We start from the raw sequence: 24,991 nt of genomic DNA on the forward strand, positions 1-24,991 counted from the left end.
AGAGTGCTCTTTGTTTAAGGCAAGATTATATAGACCCTAATGCAGTAGCCCACCCTAACCCCCTTCCCGTGGACTCACTGACTGAGCCTCAGGTATACAATCTATTCATGTAAAAACTACCCCAGTAACAGAGAGAACAAAGAGGTATAGAAATTATGTTATCGTGTTCCCCCTTTTCAGGGCCTCACAATTTTGGCAGCCTTTTACCCAAGGTCATATAACTAGCTAGAGGATGAGATAGACAGGATGCTCTTATGGCTCAGGAATTTCTGCTAACACTATCTAAGGGGAGGGAGAAGGCTAGGGGAGGGGGTCTTGTATTCTGAAGGGTCTTCATTTAGTGTTGGTACACATGCACCACTCAAAAGCAACCATACCAGAACCATTAACAAGAACTAATGACCCTTTGAGGAGGCTTCACTTCTGAGAGATCATCTCTCACAAAATTGAGGCAGAAATGAAGCGACTTGCCCAGGGTCACCCAGCTAGGAAGTGTCTGATGCTGGATTTTAATTTGGGTCTTCCCAACTCCAGGCTGAAGTAAATTACCTCACAGGATAGTTGTGAAGAATGCATTCGTTTTAAACGTGTTTTATGTGAACTCTTTAAAAATTTTTTTTTTATCAGTGTCTTGCTCATAGATTTCCATGGCATCTCTCCTGTCTCCCTCCCAGAACCATCCCCCTCATTTTAAGGATGAGGAAGCTGAAATTGTGAGGAAAACTCCGAACGCACTACAGAGACGTTGGTACTTTTTGGCTTGCACCTACAAGGGGGAAGGGGTAGATTTGCAGTGACCTAGAGAGGCCCGAGGCAGGTACAGCAAGCTTGCTGAGGCAGAAATGAATGGCTCAGTAAGAAGCAAAAGCGGCCAGGGGCAAGTGCCTCAAGTCCTACGCTGCTTCCGTTATTCTCCTCCCCGACCCTCACGCTCCTAGAGCAGGGAAGGAGGAGGAGCGGAGGAGAGGGGCGGAGTTTGGGACAAGGGGCGGTGCTTCCCGGTAAAGCCGAGGTGGGCGGGGCGTCGCGTTGGGTTGTGTCCTCGTGAAGTCCCTCCCCGGACCTGAGCGCACGGCTGCGCACGCCACGTCTCCTTAGCTAACGTGTGCCGGCGAGAGGCGGAGGAAGTGGGGGGTGGGGGAGGAGAAGTGTGGGGGAGGGAACAAAGTATCCTCTCGCGAGAACTGGAGACAGCGGCGGCGGTGTGTCCGTGAGTGTAGCGTGGGGGGCGGCGGCGGCGGCGGCGGAGCGGCCCTAGCTGCGCCACACGAAGCCTGGGGGGCTGGGACCGGGACCGGCGCCGGGGCCGCGACCGCGCAGCGGGGTCGTGGCGTCGAGAAGGGGGAGGAGAAAGAGGAGGAGGAGGAGGGGGTCGCTATGGCCGGGCAGCAGTTCCAGTACGATGACAGCGGGAACACCTTCTTCTACTTCCTCACCTCCTTCGTCGGACTCATCGTGATCCCGGCCACTTACTATCTGTGGCCTCGGGACCAGAACGCCGGTGAGTCCTGCCCCGGCCCGGCCCGGGACGGCCCCCAGTTTGCTGCACCTGGGCCCCGTCCTTCTGCACGTCGGTCCTGCCCGACCCCTTCGCCCTGTCCAGGGCCCTGTGACACTCACTCACCTACCTACTTCCCCACCCACCCCAACCGGCCAGGCCTGACCCAGCCCGGCCGGACTCCAGGCCTGTGGCTCATCTCAGCGGGCGTGTTTTCTTTTGGGTCTTCCCTCCCCCCCACCCCCTTACCATTGTCTTTCCAGAAGAATTTCGCCTTTCTTCCCTTATTGTTCCGGGCACTCGTGGAGCCTTCTCTTTGTTCTCCCTCCCTCCCCATTCTCTTATTTTTCCTCTCTACTTTTATCTGGTTTATTAGTGGGGTTTGGATTTGGAGGGGGAATGGGATGTAAATTGGAAAGGTAAGAAAAGAGTTATTGATGCACAATCACGGCTTTCAACCCTCTCCGATCCCTCGACACCCTCCACCCCCCAAATATATCTGGTGCAGCTGTTCCAGATGTTTTGTGATCCTTCTGGGTTGGATGATATGTTTACTGCTCTAACTGTGCTGGCATTCCTTTCACTAATCCCCCCCCACCTTCGGAATTGATTTTTTCAGTTTCATGCCTGTATTTTGTGTGCCTGAGCAGTTGGACATGGAAATTATGCCATTATTCTCATTCCAAGATCAAGGCTTTCCTGTTTATATGGAAAAAGTGAAAGCATGAAGGAGTTAGTCCCTTTAAAATACTGACCTTATTAGTGGTTGTGAGGGAGCTAGTCTGTTGTTAAGCTTAAGTCTTTCCGGGTAGATACCATTATTTAGACAGTCTCAGCTGGGTGGTTTAGAAAAATTTGGGGATAATAGTTGAATTTCGTTTGTGAATTATTCTAAGACACATGGCAAGTGAAGTAATCCTTCAGAGGCTGCTAAACAACAAACCATATTCCGGGCCCAATAGGTTGTTTATGGCATAGGTTGCAAGAAAAATTAGTGACTAGACGATTTTGTGCATTAAAAATATTGAGGAAAAACTTTTCAACCAATAACTATGTTAACTTGTTTAAGCTCCAGTTCTCTTGGGTCAGTGGGTGTTGTAAAGTAAAATGCTGTCTAGGTTGCACACATTTCTTTGGGGAAAGTTGATGATAATGGAGCTGTAATTCAGCACAGAACTTGATGGGTTTGACAGTCTGGTTTGAACCATATAGAATTTTGCGTGACATAATAGAACCAAATGCTAGTGAATGTGCTCATCTCTGTGTTAATTGATTGTAATAAGATTAGGTGCCTATATATTAAATGCAAAAGCCTACCTGGGGTTACTAATCTTAATGGTTTTCTGATGCAGTGGCTAACTTAGGACAAATAGATTTGGGCTTATTATGCTCTTTTATACTGAGTGCATTCAAACCTGAGTTCTTTGGATAATGTTTTAATTGCATACTATCCATAAACTTAGGCCCATTGCAATGAAAGCATTCTCTTTGTGAATGCTTAATTTTATTACATTTTTAAAGATGTTGCATTTATATTTGAGTATGTTGGTTTTTTAAAAATTTGTGACCATCCTTATCTGTTCTGGTTAGAATTGTGCACTGATTTTAGAGATCAGTAATCAGTCAGCATTTAGGTTTTTGTGGTCTATAAGCATCCAGAAACTGGATATTTGTCCAAAAGACTTATATGGTGGTTTTTAGTTTTGGTCACAGTGTTTGACCTCCATTTATCCTTATCAGATGTACCCAAACCTGATCAGCCATGCAGGTAAAGTGGTATTAGAAAGAGCTGGAACTTTTGGGTGGTGAAGATTGGGCAGTCTAACTTCACGATAAATATTCCTTGCTCTTCTTACCTTACCTTTAAGTACTTCACTCATTCTCTGATTGTGGGAGTGTATTAGTCAAAATATGACCATTATCTGGACACGTATGTGCTGTGTGCTTTGGCCTGTTTCATTATAGTGAAAACGAAGACAATTCCAGATTTTATTATAATAGATGTTAAAATGTAGGAACAGCATTTCTTTCTACCTTCATTAATAACTTCCAGTGTAGCTTAGACTGCCTCTATAATAATAACAGGCTGGTATGAAAAAGATGCTTCTCTGAACTTAGAAAGCACATTTTGAATTAATATTACTTTGAAGTTGGTGCATTGTGATATCTTGAAACATACGGTACTCAAATTTCACATGAAATTGCCATATGTAAGTTAAATGCAGCCTTTGACTAAACTTATTTTGATTTTTAGAACTGAATAAATTAAGTTTAAAAAAGAACAAAATAGCTTAAGAAATATTAACTGAAATGAATTTTAAAAGAGTTCAGCTGGAAATGTCTATTTTCCATGACTGTCATCTGTACCAAAAAGCCAGTTCTATAGACAGTTATAGCTTTAAAAGTGAATATTAATAATCTTCAAAAAGATTTAGTTTTCTAGGTTATGTGTAGTTCTTCCTCTCAAGGCTGCCATTTTTTTAATGGTCCTATCACTGTGATATTTTGAAATCATAAGACTCTGGAGTGTATAAAACTCCTTAAGTACCATTCTTAGTTGACAGATTGGGATAGCTGAAGTTTGGGGAAGCTAAATGGCTTATCAGTGGCAGGTCTGGCATGGTCATTTAAGTTACCTTGACTCTAAATAGTTAATAATGAAATCCTGCTATCACATGGGTTTTTTTAACCTGGAGTTCATCCACTTTAAAAGAAATGTTTTGATAACTGTATTTTGGTATAATTGGTTTTCTGAGAAGGGATGCCAAAGGTGATCCATGATACCCAAAAGGTTAAAAAAAATCTGATATGCTAAATGCAACTGTAATGAATACACATTTGTGGTGAAAGAAAGGTTTTATTTATCTTCCTTTCTCAGAGTTACCTGCTCATTTGTTCAATAAAATGGCTGGAGGCTTCATCAGAGAGTGAAACCTAAAGAAGTAGCCTGATTTATGTGATAATATGGAAGAGTGAAAAGTTCACCAGACTCTTTCAGAAGGACAGATAATCTTAACGATATTTATTTGTTAGTTTTTGAGATTAAAGATCTTTGGTAAAGTACAGGGATTCCAGTAGTGTAGTATGTTGGAATTTTCCCTGAGTAAGGCTGTAAGTGCGGGAGACTACTGTGACGTTTTCTTCGAAGTTTTCGAAGTTCTTTTCAGAATTGAATTTAATCTGAGATTAATATCAGTTTATCATGATCATTTAATATTGACTTTCTGTTGAGTTTGTAAAATTGTACTATGCTAAGAGCTTGATGTATATGAGATTTCCTTTAAAACTGTTTAGTGTCGCCTTAACTCTGCATCATCTAATGTTTCTGACATTCTCCAAATTTTATTCTTTGGCTTTTTATGGATGTTGGTAATGCAATTTAACATTGTCTTCAGAAATATGTTAAAATATCTATTGCCTTTAAAATAAGATGTGTATTTTAATGCTATGCCATGTGAATTTGATCACCATACTTATTTGCATTCAACTCTTATAGTTAAGAGAGGGCATAGCTTTCCAAATATTATTTACTTTTAGATTATTTGCCTAGAATGAAGTGTAAAATAACTGGGTATGGATTCCAAATATTATTTACTTTTAGATTATTTGCCTAGAGTAAAGTGTAAAATAACTGGGTATGGATTTTGTAACAGATTTCAAGGCCATATTTTTTTATTCTTCCCCTAGGTTAAGGGTTACAGATATTTGAAATACAAATAAAATACACCTTACCAGTTTCAGAGTTGTTAGACTCTGTGGAACATATTATTTTTCCCTTACTACTTTTTTCTAGTTAGGTGGGCATCTATTCTAAGTAAAATTCAGTTATATTTTCTTCTCATCAATATGAGAATTGTTAACATAACTGACTTTATAATTTAATTTCTTTCTTACTTCCTTCTCTCAGCAGTGTGGATGAGCACTAGCTTTGACCTTGGAATTTGAGTAAGATTCTTAACATAAAATCAACTCTTGAGACTATTGCAGTTTTGATGATCTATACCCTTTTTCTGTCTTTTGGAATATGCTCATAGCTTGTGTGTCATTTATAGGCACTCTGGTGGAATAGAAAGAATTAGAAGCTCTGATTATAAGTCCTAGTTCCTTCCCTGACTAGCAGTGTGACCTTGGGCAAGTTACTTAACTTCTCTTGGTTTTCTCAATTTTAGTACTTGCATTACCTACCTCACAGGGTTGTTGTGAGGAAAGTACCTTTAAACTGTAAAATGCTATATAAATGTGGATTATTATTATATTACCAGGGTATGGACCAGAGAGGGAAAAGAAGATGAGAATCACCACAACAGATTGTTGGAAGGGAGAGCTGAAGCAAGCTGTTGGCTATAATGAAGTCTTAGTCTTATCTGTGGGTTTTACTATTTCTGATTGAGAATGGACTGTATTAATCTGTTATTGAGGCAGGTATATGTTTAACTTTTATTAGTAAACTTGTTTATGGAGTTGTACATGTCATAAAAAGTAGCTGATACAAGACTTTGCTTTAAAAAGCGCATATTGTGAATATATGATAGTATTATGGAATTTTAGCACTGGAAAGGACCCTAGAAATCATCTAGTACAACCCTCTAGTTTTACAAGTGAGGAAACTGAAGCCTATAGCGGGTAGTTCCCCAGATAGGTCATTGGTTTAGAGCTGGAAGAAACCCTAGAAGTTATTTAGCCCAACACTGTCATTTTGTGAAGAAATAAACTGAGGCCTAGGAAGGTTAATGGTCCTGTCTAAAGTCAGTAAGGCTAATAAACAACAGAGCTGAGATTGAAACAATGTATCATAACAGGCAAAAAGCTAGTGCAATCTTAGGTTTAGTGAATAGAAGCATAAGACAGGCAATAGTGCACTATACTGACTTTTGTCAGAACACATTTGGGGTATTATTTGGTTCATTTTGGGGCGCTATGATTCTCAAGGGACAATGACATGAGCTTTGGAGCTCCTTGAAGAGAATGGTCCAGGATGTTGTGTCTTGAAACTATGCCAACTAAGTTGAGTGTTTAATTTGGGAATGGGAGGCTCAGTGAAGATGTGTTAGCTGTCCTCTCTTTTGGAGGCTTTTCACGTGGAAGGGCCTACATTTATTTTGCTTTGCCCAAAGGGCTGTTCTAGGAGCAGTGGATCAGAGTTGTTGAGAAGCATGTGTCAGCTTGTTGTAAGGAAAAAAAAACTCAACAAAACAAAACCCTTCCTCACAAGTAGAGTTGTTCAGAAGTTGAATAGATTGCATTCCATGTAGATTTTGAGGATGAGGCTTGATTACCAGTTGTTGGAGAAGGGATTCTTACTTCTTACCTATGGGTTGTCCTCAGGTGACTCCTGAAATCCATTCCAATTCTCATACTGTGCTTCTGTGAGAGGTTAAGGGACTTGCATAAGGTGTGCTAAGTGGCAGAGCCAGTCTTCTGATACCATATCTGATGATTTTTCTACCATACGTTACAGGGTGTCTTTTCTCTCTCAGTGCTCTTTCTTTTGGTGACCTCATCAGTTCCTATGAATTTAATGATGATCTCTATGCCAATGATTCTTAGATCTATGTTTTCAGCCCTAGTCTCTTTTGAATATCAGTCTCACATAAATCATCTGCCTACTGGACATTTCGAACTGGATGCCCTATAGAAATCTCCAACTCAGCATATCCAGTGCCATATTTATTATATTTCCCCCTAAACCCACTCCTCTTCTGAACTTCCCTATTTCTGTTGAGGGGACCACCATCCAGCAAACCCTGTGTCATCCTTGAGTTCTCACTATGACTTATCCCCTCATCCAGTCAGTTACCAAATTTTGTTTCTCTATACATACCATCTTTTGGATATTCCCTCTTCTGTCCTCTCACAGGCGCTGTCCTAGTTCAGATCCTTTCACTATTATAGCAGCCTCTTAATTATTAGTCTTTCTGCCTCAAGTTTTTCCCCTCTGTCTACAAAGCTGTCAAAGGAATTTTCCTAAAGTTCAAGTTTGACCATGTTACTCGCTTACTTAATAAATTTCGGAAGTTCCCTGTTACCTCTAGAAGCAAATTTAAAACCCTTCACGATGTCCCTTCCTTTCCAACAATATTGAGCCTTAGTCCCCTCCACACATAGTATGATCCAGACAAACTGGCCTCTATATTATTCTTTATATGTGACACTCAGTCTCCAGCCTCTTTGCCTTTTGAAATGGCTTTCTCCCATACCTGGAATGCATTACCTCCTCACCTTTGGCACTCAGAATCCATGGTTTCCTTCAAGTCTCATTCAGATGCTATCTTCTTCATGAATTGTATCCTCATTGCACAGCTACTAGTGCCTTTCCTCCCAAGTCACCCTGTTATGTCAATTTTGTATATGTGCCTATAGAATATAAGCACATCAAAGGCAAGGACTGTTTTACTTCTGTGTTGGTATCCTCAGTGCCTAGGTGCTTAATAATTTGTTTATTTTAGAGTTGGAAGGAACCTTAAAGATAATTGGTTTGAGTTTTAAATAGCTCTGTATTGAACAAAGAATTCATTGTTTTTCCATTTGATTCTCTCAACAACTTTGCAAGGGAAGTAGTATAACTATTCCCATTTTGCAAATGATGAAACTGAAGCATTGAAAGCTGAATTATTTGCCTAGTATTACAAATTGATAAGTGGCAAAAACTGATTGGAACTCAGGTCTTGTGATTCAAAATATGTTAGTGTTCTCTCTACTATATCATGCTACCTCATGAAAGATTTCAGAGGTGTACTGAGTCTTGCTAACAAAAATATTTCATGTGTTTATGTGTATTTAATGAAAGCCTTCATAAGTTTTTTCAGAGTTAAATGCTATTCCAGCTTCACAGTGCATTGCATTGCACTGTTAAATTAAGTAATATGTTGATTTGTGTAGTAGACTGGGGAGATCTGGCAAAAAGCACCAGAGTAATATATTTTTTTTTCTGACTAGGCAGTGGGGTTAAGTGACTTGCCCAGGTAGGGTCACACAACTAGTAAGTATCAAGTGCCTGAGGTTGCATTTGAACTTAGGTTCACCTGACTCCAAGTCTGGAGCTCTAGCCACTGTGCCATCTAGCTGCCCCCAGAGTAATATCTTTTTTTTTCTTTCTGGCTAGGCAATGGGGTTAAGTGACTTGCCTAGGGTCACACAGCTAGTGAGTGAGTAATATCTTTTTAAAGTAAAAAGATTTTTTTTTTGGAAAAAGATAACATATACTTGTTTGAGCTCTAGACATCCTAGAATGCAAAGATAAGTCTTACTTTGCCGTAGGTATTTGTGGTTTCCAATTTAATCATACTATCTAGGGATAAAGAAGTGGTTTTTCTTTTTTAAACCTCCTACATTTTGCCTTTGTTTCATATTGAGAATAAGACTATTTTCTGTATACCAGTCTTCAGGAATAATGTTACACCATTTTACTAACTCTGATCACATTCTTTATTGAAAGATATCGCTGGTAGCAAGATGACCCAGTTTATACTGTTAAACATTTCTTTCCTATATTGCTTTGGGTGCAGGAATAGAAATTGGATTTTCTGACTTTCAGACTAGTTCTCCATTCTCCTAGTACAGCATTACTTTCCTGGTAAGGATTTTGGTGTCCAAAGCCCCAATTTCCCTTTTCCTAAAATGCTTTACCTTTTCTCTGTCCCATCTTTGACAGTCTAAAAATGGTAACTTTGATATTTTCTTGCATTTTACATTCTATGATAAGTAGAAGTTCTTGATTTTACTAAGGAATAGATTTGCATACTTTTTTCTTATAGTGATTTAGATTACATCAACTAAAAAAATATATCCCAAACCTTTTTTGCTCAGATTTTTTTTCTACTCCCCATCAGTTTTAAAATTTATTTTACTTACTTTTTCAGAGGGTGTGCCTTAACTTTCTTCTATGATTTCTATCCTCTTTGTTCTTTCCCCCTTCCTCCTACTTCTTTTCCAAATCTCCCCCCCTCCCCCCATTTTGGCCTATTGAAGAAGGCCACTTCTTACTTGATCAAAGACTGGTATTTTACAAAAGAGAGAAGACAAAAGATTGAGTAGAGAGTAATAATGCTTTGATGAGATATCCACCTTCCTTATTCCTTATTCTCTTGGAACTTCCTCCCCTTATTCCCCTTTTTCCTTCCCAAAATAGTTCTGATAATTTCTCTTTGTTTTCCAGATATCACCCTGAATGTACAACAGATGGCTCCTAAATATTTGTGGGTCATACAGTATGGGTATTTGCAGTTCTTCTGAGCCATATCCTATACTCTACATTATGTAATAGACTCAGAACAGTTAGTTTATCTGTGATATAGTTTGCCTATAATCTTTAATTTCACTTGGCCTTTTGTTAGAACAGTTAATTATCTTTATTTGTCTCATCCTCATCAAATTGCTTGACTTTAATATCATTATATTAGTTTTCTTATTAATAATAAAGAATGGTAGTTACCTTGTAATATAGCCTAATTGTAAGGTGACTCCCACAGTATTTGCTCAGGCCCTGTGTTTGTACATGCATGCACATATTTAATAACTGTGATTTTATGATCAGTGTAGATAGCCATACTGGAAAAATCTGGTCTTTATAACTGTAACTTACATCAGAGAAATATGATTTAGAGATAGGGTCACCTAAATGGTGCAGTGCAGTAGAGTGCCAGGCCAAGAGTTAGGAAGACTCATTTTCCTGAGTTCAAATTTGGCTTCACACACTTACTAGTTGTGTGACTCTGGGCAAGTCACTTAACTCTGTTTGCCTTGTTTCCTCATCTGTAAAATGAGCTCGAGAAGGAAATGGCAAACCCCAAATGGGGCCATGAAGAGGCAGATACAACTGAAACAACTGAACAACAACTGTCCAGCCATTCACATTTTACACATAAGAAAACTAAGGCACAGAGAAAGTATGTGACTTGCTTATTAAGATCATAGTAGAAAATGTCAGTCAGAATTTGAACTGTTTTTTCTACTGTACCATGCTGTCTTGATCTGTTTTGAGATGGCAGGAAGGTAAGATTATATTTTTTGTTCTGTTAGCTTTTTAAGTCTTTGAAGGAAAAGCAGTGATATATTGAGCTTAAAGACTACATTGGAAATAGGGAATATGCCACTGAATTTTCTTATGCTCTTGGACAAGACATTTTACATCTGGTATTTTTCTTATTTAAAACTGTGAATAATACTTAATGTAAAAGTATTTATTATCTTAATGGCTTTGACACAATATCCCTTGCAAATGGGTTTCTCACCAGGACCCTTTGTTCTGAGAGGTGTAAAAACTAACTGAAACGAACAAGAGTAAGAATCAATTATAGTAGCTATTTTTAACTTGAAAATAATTAATGTAAATTTAGAATATAACAATTCAGACTTCACTGAGAGGCAGCATGGTGCAGCACATTCAGAACTGGCCTTGAGGAATTAGGAAGCTCTAGGTTCAAATCCTGCCTATGACACATTCTAGTTGTATGATCATGGGCAGATCACATGGTTTCTGTGCCCCAGGTGACTCCCAGTGCTCTATACTGATGAAACTGCATATCTGGATCCAAAAGAGAAGAAAATATATAAATACTTTTGCTTTCTGAACGGCAGAATTTTTAATGGTAGAATTAATTTAACATTTGTCTTTGGTTTCTATGCCACTATGAATGAAGTGTATATTTTGTATCATGGAGCACTGTGGAGTGCTAGATAAAGACTGACTGAATAAATATTTCTTATACACTTGATTTTTAGCTTCTGGATTGGAACAGTAGGACACCTATGTGGGTGAACAGATAGTGCAAGCTTGAAAGTCAGGTGTAATTTGTACAGTGATTTGACTAATTGGATAGGGGAACTGTGACATCCTCATTATTCTGAACAGATCAAGAAATCTATGAGTGTCGTCACCATAATATTACAAAATAGTGTTGCATATCATTTATTGGGATAATAGTAATTCATACTTATATAGTGAAGTAATTTGCATAGTACTCCCAGTACAATAATATAAACTACTCTTGGGCCTGGACTGTCCTGCTTTTTGTCTTTGTATTTCTATATGTTTATGAATATATACTTGTTGAATCAGATTGTTTTGTGGTTAGAAAATGATATATCATTTGATCCTCACAATAACCTTGTGATGTATGTACCTCAAATAGTGTGACTATTTTGCAAATGAGGAAACTGAGACTTAAAGTAGTGATGTTACTTGCCTGAGGTCTTACAGCTTAGAACTTGATCCGTAGTCTTCTAACTCAGAGTCCAGTGTGTATCCTTTCTAATACACCGAAATGGATATATTTCAGAAACTTGCTTCCATGAATAACTAATAAAGTAAAATTTTTAATCATGATATTTTACAAATGCTGATTAAAAGTGTATTATAGTGGAAAGAGTAAGGAGACCTGAGTTGTATTCCTAGGTATTCTTTCTATAAACTGTGTTACAGTGGGTAAATCATACTCTGTAGTCTTCAGTTTATTCATCTGTAAAATTAAGCATTTGATTGATCTAGCTGATCTCTAAAACCCCTTTAAATATAGAGAAAATGACCTGACAGTTAAGGGATCTACTTATAGTTTGTTGGATTGTATCTATTTGGGATAATTTTCAGGCATTTTAAAGTACAGAGATATTACAAATTTGTCATATAATGTTAGAGCTAGAATGAACCTGAGTGATCATCTAGTCCAGGGGTTTTTAACATATTTTTTGTGTGTCACGGACTTCTTTGTAAGTCTGGTAAAGCTAATGGGACCCCTTCTCAGAATGTTTCTAAATAAATAAAAATAAGATATGTAAGCTTACAAAGGAGATCTGTTATATTGAATTACACACTCAGAGACCCCAGGTTAAGAACTCCTGATCTAGTCCAAATGATTTCTCCTCTTTGCCCACTAAAAGGCAATTTTATAGATGAAAGTACTGTGGCTTAGGGAGAATGTGACCTGTCTAAGGTCATGCCGATTAGCATTTATTGCATGTGATATAGCCAGAACTTGACACCCAGATGTCATAGTCCAGTGTTCTTTCTATTATTACTATGCTGATGATCTTGCGTGTGCATAAAAGTTTAACTTTATGAAAGCCATTTAAAATATTTTGAGAAATAATTCTAGTTAAGGAAAGGACAACAGTTTTAACTATTCATATTTTAATTGTTAATATTATCCCAGGCCTAATCTTTCACTTAAAGGAGCTTAAACAGGATGGAGCTTGAAAGCTGACCTAAGCAGAAATAAACTAGACAGAGATATCTAGAACTGACAGACCTCTAGGGGAGACTTCTCTCTTAAGCTAAACCCTGCATTTTTTTAAATACACCTGTAATTGCCTGTCTACTGTATATAGGTTAGATCCTTAAATCCTCATGCTATTAACAAAGTACTTAAACTGACTGAATTGAGGATTTGTTGCTGACTTATGATTTTACTGTGTAAACACGCGCTAAGGAGAGAATGGAAAAGGTCCCATACTTAAAGACATAACCACTTGGAAATCATTTTAGCTTTATTTCAGATTACTTCCCTTCACATACTCTTATGTTCCAGTCAAATTGTTCCCTGATTTTATTCTATGTTTCCTACCTTCATAGATTTGATGAAGGGTGTCTGGCATGATCTGTCTAGTACTATATAAAGAAAGCTTCCTCTTTCTACAAGACACATCGAAGATTTCTTTTCTGTCATGAAACCCTGATCCTCCAAGCTGAATATATTTTCTCCTTTTCTCAAATTATTCTGGATCTCTAGTTATCTGTATCATATTTTATCTATTTTGTTTTATATTCAGGTATATATTTGATCCATCCTACCATTTATCCAAGAAGTAATGGATTGGGTTATTTTTCTTTTATGTGTACTTAGGATCTGGTGCACATCTTTTTCTGTTTGTTTAAAGGCCTCTATAGTCCTAGGACAGAACTAGTTTGTAATGATTAGGCAGCAAGTTAGATGAGTAGTGTCATAGGGATAGAAAGGATCAGAAAAATGGTAGTGTCTAGGGGAAATATATACATATATGTGTGTGTGTGTATGTATAAATATACACATATACACACACACACACATATGGAGAGAGAGAAAGAGAGAAAAAGAAGAGAGAGAGAGAGAAAAGGAAGAATTTTCATTTGAGGTCTTAAGTGTGCTGCCCTGACAGATTGTCAGTGTGCTTAAGAAGTATTTATTGCTATAAATCTGAACTCAGTTGGATGGTAGAATACTTTCGTAGTTCCATTCTAAAATAATGAAAATAGCTTACTTATAGCTGTTCACTGTCTTATTGTGGTACACTACCGTAATCAAAAGACAGTTGTCGTAATATTAAAAGAAAACTGGAGGAAAAATAAATAGTAGTTTAGAGAATTATGTGTCAGTGGGAGCACTGATTTTGTATCTTGGGAGTATTGTGATGGCTAGAGGCTCCACTACATTTTACCTGAAGGCGATATGAGAAGTTTGTTAAGGGGATGTGGATAATATTTGGAATGTGAAATCCTTTTCTTGTTGAACTAGAAAAAGTTAGCAAAAATGATCCAGTGACAGATGAGCTAATTAATTTCCAGTTATTGAAGTTATACAAATTTTGGTGTGCCCTTGGCAAAGCATGTCATATTCTTATTAAATATGTTCACCAGGTTTTAATTCTGTTTATAATAACTTATGTGAATCAAGATTCCCTGTCCTGAAAACAGTCATCGAAAGCAATAAACAAACTGGAGGCTGAATTTATCACATGGGCATTTCTTTGCAAAATTACACTAAGAATAAAACCATTGGTTGACAAGGAACAGAGTCAAGGACCTCACTCATTTATTTAACTATGTTCTGATAAACATTTCATGACTTTATGTTACTGAAAATGTTATATACTGAATAAAATTTTCTTTGTTACAGATTAATGTTTCACTTTTTATTGCACATATATGGTAAATGCCAGGATTTATTTCCTTTCACATTGAAATGGGAGTTTGGGAAGGTATACTAAAAGCCAAGGGGTAGGGGTGCTGATAAAGGTTGGGAACCCCTATTATAGATTAAGGGTTTTATTCTTTATAGTTAAAAAAAAAGACAGAGCACCTTATGTTCTTGGGATCCCTGTAGTGATCATTTCCTATGACTATACTTTTCTAGAGAAACTCATGGAACTCATATCTGTACTCAAAAAAAGCAACATGATTTTAGAGTTAAATAGTACTTTAGGTAATGATCTAGTCCAATTCCTTCTTTTTACAAATAAAGAAACTGAGACCCAGAAAAGTTAATCAGTTTTTTTCAAGTGCACATAACTAGGTAGTAGCAGATGGCTTTTGATGATTGTTAATTTAGTGCTTTTTTTCTACTATGTTTTCTTTTTTAATTTCCCACAGCACTCTGCCATGGGAGACTAATAATAACTAATATCAATGAAAAATCCCCCCAAATTTGAAGTCTTTGAAGGTAAAAGGAAAGGACTAAAATTTAAAAATACATATGAAATTTACTATTTATATTAGGTATTTAGCTCTTGTCTTATTAGTGTGTGTCACAAACAACTAAGATGTATTTTCTCCCAAAAATGGCTTTTTCAAAAGGAAAACATTCACCCCCCCCATCCCCTCCCATCTATTCTCTCAGACCTGGAGCTGGGTCAGTTATTTTGCACTGATAAGTTCACTTACTTGCAGTGGCTTTGCAGGTTCCTTTATATACAAGGAGAAGGATTCTTAAAGTGAGAGAAATGCCTGGATCAGAAGAAAATAAAGAATAGAAAAATAAAATACTTAATTGGTTTCATCATAAACTAGCAATATTAATTGCTGCTTCCAAACCATTTCTTTTTTTTGTTTGTTTTTTTTGTTGTTTTAGGCAATGGGGTTAAGTGACTTGCCCAGGGTCACACAGCTAGTAAGTGTTATGTGTCTGAGGCCAGATTTGAACTCAGGTCCTCCTGAATCCAGGGCTGGTGCTCTATCCACTGCGCCACCTAGCTGCCCCCAAAGCGTTTCTTTACTTTTCTTCCTTCAAAGTCTAATGCAGTTGATTTATCCCAATTACTCCATTGTCAAATTTCTTCACCATTACTCTTGGACTACTGGGTATATTCATGGAGAAAGTTTCAAAATAGAGCTGATTTCACCCACTGGAAATTTATGGTATATAAGCTATGCTGGATACTTCTTGTTGACAGTACTTTTGTTCTAATCATATTGACCTTTTATTTCATTGCCCAGAGCAACTGTTGAACACTTTTTCCCTTTTCATTAATTTCCCCTACCCTCTTACCTAACTGGTGATGACTTATCCTCTATCTTCTCAGTGCAATTGGGGGTTAATCCTATGGGAGCTTCTTCTACTCCCTCCTTCAAAACTTCTATGTTATTATGAATTCTCCCTTCTTGATGCAGAAGTATAGCTGTCCCTACTCATTGCTAAGTGCTTCTCATCTCTTTCCTTTTAGATAGCTGCACCAGTAATCAACCCTGTTCTCTTGTGCCTCTTCAGTTTCTTTTCTTTGACTCCTCATCTATCCACAAATAGGAGCATATCTCACAAACTCTTAAGAAATCCTAAAACCAACTATATTCATGGTCAGTGGCCTCCTTACTTTTTTATTCAGTCGTAATTCTTTTTGATTTGAATCAGATTTCCTTCACTATTTGACAGACTTGAACACTCCCATCTTCTAAATATTCCTTCCACCTTTGGCTTTCAAGATCTGTCACATTCTTTTTAATTCTCTGAACTTCCTTTCTTATCTCATTTGCTAGTGTTCCTCAAGAATCTGCCTTCTGCCTTCAGTGTTCTCTTTCTTTTGCAATCTTATGCAATCCCAGAACCTGAAGTAGCTTCTGTAATCAGAAGACTTCCAAATCTGCATATCCAGTGTTGCTTTCCTCATCTTCAGACCTATATTTTCACTTAGCATGTTAAATTCAGTATATTCAAAGTCACCTATGATATCTAACATTTATCTGATTTGGGAGATGATAATGGCCACCGGGTGGAAATGGGATCAAGAATATATGCAGAGAAGGGGCAGCTAGGTGGCGCAGTGGATAAGAGTACTGGCCCTGGAGTCAGGAAGACCTGAGTTCAAATCCGCCTCAGACACATGACCCGTACTAGCTTTGTGATCCGGGGCAAGTCACTTAACCCCATTGCCTAGCCAAAAAAAAAAAAAAGGAATATATGCAGAGGACTTAGCTTTGGCAAGAATAGTCACCTCTTCACTGGAGACAGGGAAAAGATGAGGAGGGACTTCAACTCCCTTGCAGTGGGAGGTGTGCCTTGGAAGGCTTGAAGAAGAATCAAAAGGTGTGGTGAATGGGTTAGTTAAATTGACTAGAGAGGTATACGAGATTTGCTTTGCTGCAGTGAGAGGACAAGTGGAAATATTGTAGCTAAAATTTATACTGGACCTAGCATAGTTTAATGATTTTTCGATAGCTCTGTTCTCTAGCTAGTAAATAGGAGAGAAGGACGTGAATGGTGGTAGTAATCCAAGGTTGGCTTGTGGCAAGGCATGATTGGCAATAGTCTGAGGGGCAAATTGTGGAGGTTAGTGTAGCATTTATTTGACTCACCCACATGTTAAGCTAGTGAAGGGATGAGAATGTAGTGAGTACAGGGATGGTGACCTCGGAGAGGACTCAAAATTGGAAGGATTGGAGGTCATGGTTCGCATCAAGAACAAGATGAGGGGTTGTAAGACAGAGGGGAAGATGGAATAATAAAAAATTATGGTCAGATTAAAGAGTTTTGGTGTTCATGAATATGGAACTATAACCTTTATGAGTAATGGCAAGATCTAGGATATGATCATCTCTTTGTACCTGAAGTGGAGTTGAGTAGTAGGTTGTAGGAATTGAGTAGACTGGGTAACTAGGTAATTAGCATATTTCAAGGGAACATCGCTATGCATATTGAAGTTCCCTAGGTAAGAGGGCAGGAGTTGAGGTGGTGAGACTTTTACTGAGGCTTTGAACTACTTGAGGAAGGAAGGAGAATATTCTGGGGAGCAATTTATAACAGTAACCAAGATCTTAATTAGGTCATAAATATGGATAGCATGAACCTCAAGGAAGGAGAGGCTGCTGAGAGAAGGTGGTAGGAGAGTTTGGAAATGGCTGTGGGAACAAGGAGTTATTCCAGACTCTCCCACCATAATTGGTAAGTCCTAGGTATGAGTGAAAGTTAAGACAGTATTGGAGAGGTTTAAAATGAAAGGAAATGCTTACTTAAGATAGTGCTCCACCAACAATAGGTACTTAATATTTTTTTCTTCTGGTAATGATGGTTTTTTATAAATGAGTCACTGGTTAATGGGTGATTTGGTAAGGAAACAGGCTGCTCAGTGAGTATTGATGCATATACCAATTAGTATTGATACATATAGCATTGATGGCCCAGTGAACAAGGCAGAGCTTCCACTTTTTTGGTATACCAACTCCTTTAGATTTGGGCATATGTAGTCACAGCCTCATTTTTGTCATAGATATTTTAGTTCTCAGAATTGTTGATGTGAAGGACTGCTGAACAGTCATAAATCTCCTCATTTGTTCTATTCAATCTGTCAGGTTTTTTTTCCCTGTAGGAATGTTTTAGTTTTCTTTGGGGTAGGGCCTGAATTTTGTTCAATATTTCTCATTTTATGCTTCAGGTATGAACTAGCTGGGCTCAGGAAAGGCTTTATGTAGAGAGGTATCCTCACTCAAGCTGAGTTTTTAAGGAAATGGGATTCCAGAAGCTGAACATGATGAGAGAGCATTCCAGGTACAGGGGATGGCCAACACAAAGGCACTGAAATGGAAGGGTAGAGTGTTATACGTGAGGAACAGCAGGTAGGTCAGTGTAGATGGACCTCAGAAGGTAGTAATTTGTAACAAGTATGGAAAGCTGAGAAGGGCCTAGGCTGTGCAGAACTAAAACACCAGAAATAAGAATTTTTATTTACTTGATCCAAGAGGAACAGGGAGGCACTGGGGTTTATTGAGGGTGTGTCTGGCGGGCGGGCAGGGGAAGTAGGAAGAAGGGTATGTGTACATGTAATATAATTAGGCCTGTGGTTTAGAAAAAGAATTTTGTATGGAAAATAAATTGGAGTGGGGAAAGACTTGAGGCAGGGAAACTAAAAAGGAGGCTGTTCTGGTAGGTAGTCCACTTGAAAGGTGATGAAGGCCTGAACTAGAGTGGCAGCAGAGTGAGTGAGAGTTTATAAATATTTTATAAGGTTTCAGTAAGATGGAGAGTACAAGTGTTCTTACTCCCATTTTACTATTAAAGAAACTGAGATCATGCAGATAGTAAGTAAAAGCTGAAATTCAAACTCAAGGCTACCAATGAGTTTAGTATTCTTTTTCACTATACCAATGTGACATATATCTATATCTATCTATCTCTCTCTCTATCTATCTATCTATCTATCTATCTATCTATCTAGAGATAGAGAGAGAGAGAGAGAGAGAGTGTGTGTGTGTGTGTGTGTGTGTGTGTGTGAGAGAGAGAGAGAGAGAGAGAAATGGGCAACCTTCCTGTCTTCCCCCGCCCCCTTACCATTCTTTTTTCCTGTCTTTGGAAGTAAAATATTAAATTATCTAATTTGTAGGTAAATTGAAATTAAGTAATGATTAAGTCCTATAAATTTATAAACTACTAGTTGGTTATCATAACAAAGTAGCCTACATGCAAATTCTGGTATACAGTACAGTCTTCCAGATATAAAACTTGTATTCCTCAGCCTTAAATTTAGAGCTGTCTTAAGTCCAGTGGCTCCCTGTTATCTCTAGGATGAAATACAAACTCCTCAACTTGATATTTAAAACTCTTCACAACCTACCTTTTCAGTCTTGTTTTATATTACTCCCTTTCACACACTCTTATGATCCAGCCAAACTAGACTTCTTAATTTCTATTTGCACAGCATTCCATCTTTAATCTCTGTGCAGTTGTACCGACTATACCCCATGTCTTCATTGCATTTGCTTTTCACCTCTGTCTCTTAAAATCCCTAGTTCCATCAAAGTTTAGCTCAAGACCACTTTCAACTTGAAGCCTTTCCAGATCTCTCCAGCTGCAAGTATGTGCTCACTGCCCCCATTTACCCTATGTATATTTTGTGTGTGGATATGTAGATCTCTCTCTCTCTCTATATATATCTATATACACATTTATTTCCCATGATAGAATGTAAGTTCCTTGAGAACAGGAACTTTCAGTTTTTTCTCTTTATTCCTGGTAGTGCCTAGCATAGTACCTGATTACATAGTAGACTTGTAATAAATGTTTGTTGCTTGCTGGATCTATGGGGTCTGGCCCCCATCTACTTCTTACTTTCCACTCTACTATCACCTGGTATGTTTGTTCTAGCCAAACTTTTCTACCTATTGTTCCTTTTATAGCTAAGTCTTATCCTTCTTTCAAGGCCCAGGTGAAATTTTAACTACCAGATGAAATCTTTGATATCCCAGTTCTTAGTGAATATTACTCTTTCCTTTATACTTATTGTTTATACCACTCATTTGAATTTAGTACAGGTAGTATATGTTTTATATTTGTATTCTGAATATGTACATTGCCCAGTTCACATTAGATCCTTACTGTTTATTGACAATGTTAAAGTATTTGAAATGGGTATAGATGATATTTCTGAGGCACAGAAAGATTAAATTACATAGTTAATAGTATGACCAAAATGAGGAGGTTGGACTGTATGACCTCTGAAGTTCCTTCTCTAGTCCTAAATCTATGCTTCTTTGTGGACTACCAGTGGGACCAAGGTTGTCTTAATTTTTAATCCAGTTTTCTTTCTTTCTTTTTTTTAAACTAACTTTGAAGTATTTTGAAATGTAACAGGATTAGATCTTACTTCAAGGGCTGTAAGCCTTTAAACTTGAGATGCGGACGCTTTTAATAGTGACTAATTACTGTTCTACTAGCTTAAGGCAGACTGCCCAATTCATAAAGATCTTGATGGAAAAGATTTAGTTTTATTTTGAGATAGATTTTCAAATAAAAGAGGGATGTTTGTATTTCCTTAATGGAATAACTTTTGGATGATTTGAACATTAGGCTATAGTGCTTTGGAGTATTCTGTTCCCTTTGGAGTCATTGAAAATTTCTTGGAGCCCTGGATTCAAAAACAGAAGACCTGAGGTTTTGAATTTTAGCTCTCTCACTTACTATCTGTGTGATGGTGGGCAAGTTATAACCCTTACTCGGGACTCTAGTTTTCTCATTTATAGAACAAGAGGGTCAGATTAGACTATCCTGGGTTCTTAACCTGGGGTTTGTGAACTTGTTTAAAACATTTTTTGATGACTATATTTCAGTATAATTGGTTTCCTTTCCAATATTATATATTTTATTTATTCAAAAAGTTATTCTGAAGCGTTCCATAGGTTTCACCAGAATGCCAAAGGGGTTTATGAGATTAAAAAAAAAAAGCTAATCCCTGGACTAAATAATCTGTAAGATTCCTCTGACTTTAAAATCTCATAATCTAATGAGTATTTTATCTAGGATCATAATGGCTCTGTAAGTGGCAGCATTTGAACTTTGAAGTCTCATGAATCCAAGTTTACATACTGTTGGGGTTTTTTTAAAGTATATTTTGTAATAAGCTCACAATTTGTTTAATATTAAGCTTACTATTTACAAAGTGTTTTCCTTACAAAAACCTTGTGAGGTATTAGAAATATTGAGGGAGTGGGGTGGACTTACAGCCTTATCTGAGGCAGGAATTGAATCTCGGTTTCCTCACTTTAAATACAGCCCTCTTCCACTAAAGTATGCTACTTCTTATTATTTAATAGTGAGTTTAATGAAATGGTATATGACATTTCTACTTTAGTCAGATTCTAAGTGTGAACTAGAACTGTGTCTTTTTCAAATTTTCCAGCATCATTGTTAAAATTCTCATTTTAAACTAAAGACTTGTTCGTGGTTTGGCTGGTGATAGACGTCTCTAGGTTTATATGTGTGTGTATGTGTACGCACACAAACACATATGAAATGATGTAAATAAAATATGTAGATATATCTATACATATATAAAGAATACAGATTTGTGAATCTAAATTAGATTTAACCTTATTTTTATAAAAAGCTTTCTTTAAAGTTTCAAGATGACACTAAATACATATATATAAATTGGAAGAAATTGATCAATGTGTTTTGATAGTATTTTAGTGTAGGGGAAGTCCTGATAAGCTCTTTTATTTTCTTTTTCATTTTTCACTTTTGAAGACTGTCAGTTCATCAGGTTTCTTGGTGGTGATATTAATAACAGCTAACATTTATTCAGTATTATTTGTAAATAATATTATTTAGTAAAGTAAATATTATTATTATTATTTGTAAATATTCAGTATTTCAGGGTTTATAGACTGCTTTACAACTATCAACTTATTTTATCCTCACAATACTCCTGGGAGGTAGGTGATATTATAATATCCCCATTTTGCAGATGGGGAAACTGAGGCAGACAGAAGTTAAATAGCTTGCCCAGGGTAGTGTCTAAGACTGAATTTGAACTCTGGTCTTCCGGACGCCATATCCAAAGGCACTGCTGTCACCTAGCTGCCTCTAGCAAATCTCAATTCTACTTTGATATGTTTTGTACCTTTTATTCTTCCTTCCTTCATAATTGAAGAGGAAATAAATTATTCTTTTGGAAATAATTGGCTTTACAATTGAAAACCTTTTGGGGTGGAGGCCAGTATTATTAAATTTATTTCTCTAGTATTCCAGTTAGAATAATTATTTCTGTTTCAAGGTTCGAAGGAAAAATAATTTTTAGAGTTTGGATTTTTTTATACTCTTCGAATTTATCTGTCAAATAGATTGTTTATTCTGATTGGCAGTAGCTGAAATCTTAAACTGTGCTCTGATCTTTTTAAAAAATTTAAATAGCAGTATTTGTTTATCCCAACATGGTATAAAGGTTAACACAGCAACTATTTTTGCCTTCACTATGAAGTAAAAGGTTAACTATCTCTTCTCTTTTTTTTCTTTTGACAGAACAAACTCGATTAAAAAATATCAGAAAAGTATATGGAAGATGTTTATGGTATCGTTTACGGTTATTAAAACCCCAGCCAAATGTAATTCCCACAATAAAGTAAGTATCAATTCTTAATTCAGGAAGTATTTAATTGGGTACTAAGTGCAAGGCACTGTGCTGAGAAAAAATTGAGTTCTTTCTGTTGGAAGATTAAACATGTTCGTACGTAAATATTATAAAAGGCAGAATATGATAAGTGCTCTAAGAGGGCTTCAGACAAAACTGTGAAAGTTTAGAGAAAGATTGGTTTGTTTCTGCATGGGGTGGGGGGAATCAGGGAAGTTTTCATGGGATTGAGTAACACCTTGAAGGAAGAGTGTAGGATTTCAACCAAGTGGAAATTGGGAGGAAGATATTCTAGGCAGAGGAAATAGTACGAGCAAAGGAGAGGAGGCTATAAGTATAGAATACGTCAGGGGAAAGTCATATAGTCCAGTTTGTCTAGAGATTGGGAGATGAGGTTGGAGAAATAGATTAGGACCAGCTCTTGAAGAACTTTGAATACTATGTTAAGAATTTGGACTTTTTTTTAGTAAATAGTAGATAAATCAATCAGTAAACATTCAACAGGTGCCTCCTATATGCCAGGCATTGTGCTAGGTGCTGGGGATGCAAAGATGAGATATTCTTTGCTGTCAAGAAACTTACCTTCTGTTGGAAAAGAAAACATATAAGGAGATAATTTTGCTTAACAGTTAAGGGAATCAGGGAAAGCCTCATGTTGAAAGTGGAATCTGAGTTGAGCTTTGAAAGAAACTAGGGATTTTAAGATGTAGCAGTGAGGAGGGAGTGAATTCCAGTCATTGAGGGGAGCCTAGGCAAGGACATGAAAATGGGGGTTGTACTGTCATGTGTGAGGAATGGCAATTTGCCTGGATTCTGAAGGGGAGTGATATATAATAAGGCTAGAAAGGTAAGTTGGGAACAGACTCTGAAGGGCTTTGAAAGCCCAAAAGAGTTTCTGTTGATCCTTCAGGCAAAAGGGAGGAGCCACTGGAGTTTATGGAGCTGGAGAGTGAAATGATCAGACCTATGCTTTAAGAATATTACTTTGGGGGCAACTAGGTGGTGCAGTGGATAGAGCACAGGCTCTGAAGTCAGGAGGACCTGAGTTCAAATTTGGCCTCAGACCAAACATTTGACACTTACTAGCTGTGTGACCCTAGGCAAGTCACTTAACCCCAATTGGCTTAAAAAAAATTATTTTGGAAACTTTGTGGAGGGTAGTTTAGAGAGGGGAGATAATGAAGATTTTGTCCTTTAGGAAAGCTCTTGGGACAGTGATACATAGGGTGAACTGGAACTCAGATAGACTTAAGGCAGGGAAATCACTTGAAAGCATCTTAGCTCTAGAAAGAAGTAAAGAGTGCTTAAACTATTATGATGGTGGTGAGAATCAGTTGAAAGACTTGGTGGCTATAATGGAGAGTTAAAGGAGAGAGAGGAGTCAAAGGTAGTTGATGTTTTCATCCTGGCTGCCTGGGAGACTGGTGGTGCTATTAATAGAAAGTAGGAGAATTAGGAGAAGCCTTCTTGTGTTCATGCCTTTTGTTTGTGTTGTTTCCTATACCTAGAATGCCCTTTTTTCTTCTTTGCTGATTTCCTACCCAGTCTTTAAAAACCAATTCACATCCTTTATTAAGTGTTCCTCATCCTTCTTGTCAGTAATAAACCTTCCTTTGACTTCACACAGCTTTTTATTTTGCAACTCTAATGTGTTTGTCATGTAACGGCATATATTATAGATGTCTCTTTGTTTTGTTCCTGCCTTCCTCCCATTAAAATAAAAGCTCCGTGAGAGCAAGGACTGGTTTGATATGCAAGTTTTGTATCCCCATTGCCTAGCACAGTGTTCTTTAGTAGGTGCTTAATATTTTAAGTAGGTGCTTAATAATACCTAACATAGTGCTTTAAATTTTGCAAAATACTTTACCATATTTCATCTCATTTGAGCATCAAAACAACTCCATGACATAGTTACTACAGATATGTTTATCTCCATTGTACAAATGAGAAAACAAATTCAGACAGCTTTGGGGAGTAGTAGTTGGAGGGAAAGGGTTTTAAAATGATGTGTTTATTTTTGGATAAATCGAGTTGATATGACAAGGATATTGAGGTAGAGATGTCTAGAAAGCAATTAGAAATAAAAGATTGAAGATTAGATTAGAAATATATGCATAGGGGTTTAAGTTGGAGTATATGCAGCAAGTTAGAAAGAAAAGAGCATTGAGAATAGAACCTTTGAAAATCCCCACATTTATGAGTGAAATAGTGAAAGTAGCCAGTGAAGGAGACAGCCAGATTTTTCCTCATCTTTTTTTAGTGCTATTATTGATACATTTAAGTTAAGCCTTTAAAAACATATTTCTAGCACTATTACTCTAGCAGTAGTTGTTTTCAAAGAAGTGATGTGATGGTGATAATCAGATCTTGGGGACAGCATTACAGCTTGATGTCTAAGACTTTTTTTTAAAGACT

General features: G+C 37.4%; 1 protein-coding gene across 1 annotated transcript in view; it reads left to right on the forward strand.

Annotated features, from left to right (window-relative positions):
- Positions 1–1,195: 1,195 nt before the first annotated feature.
- Positions 1,196–24,991, forward strand: part of SEC63 (SEC63 protein translocation regulator) — a 70,944-nt gene continuing 47,148 nt past the window's right edge. The window contains exons 1-2 of the mRNA XM_021008087.2: positions 1,196–1,501; positions 22,468–22,567. Coding sequence (XP_020863746.1) covers positions 1,378–1,501; positions 22,468–22,567 — 224 coding nt within the window. The 5' untranslated portion in view covers positions 1,196–1,377. The remainder of the gene's footprint in view (positions 1,502–22,467; positions 22,568–24,991) is intronic.

This window comes from Phascolarctos cinereus, unplaced genomic scaffold (genome assembly GCF_003287225.1).
Source record: "Phascolarctos cinereus isolate Bilbo 61053 unplaced genomic scaffold, phaCin_HiC Scaffold_5;HRSCAF=322, whole genome shotgun sequence".
Lineage (NCBI taxonomy): Eukaryota > Metazoa > Chordata > Mammalia > Diprotodontia > Phascolarctidae > Phascolarctos > Phascolarctos cinereus.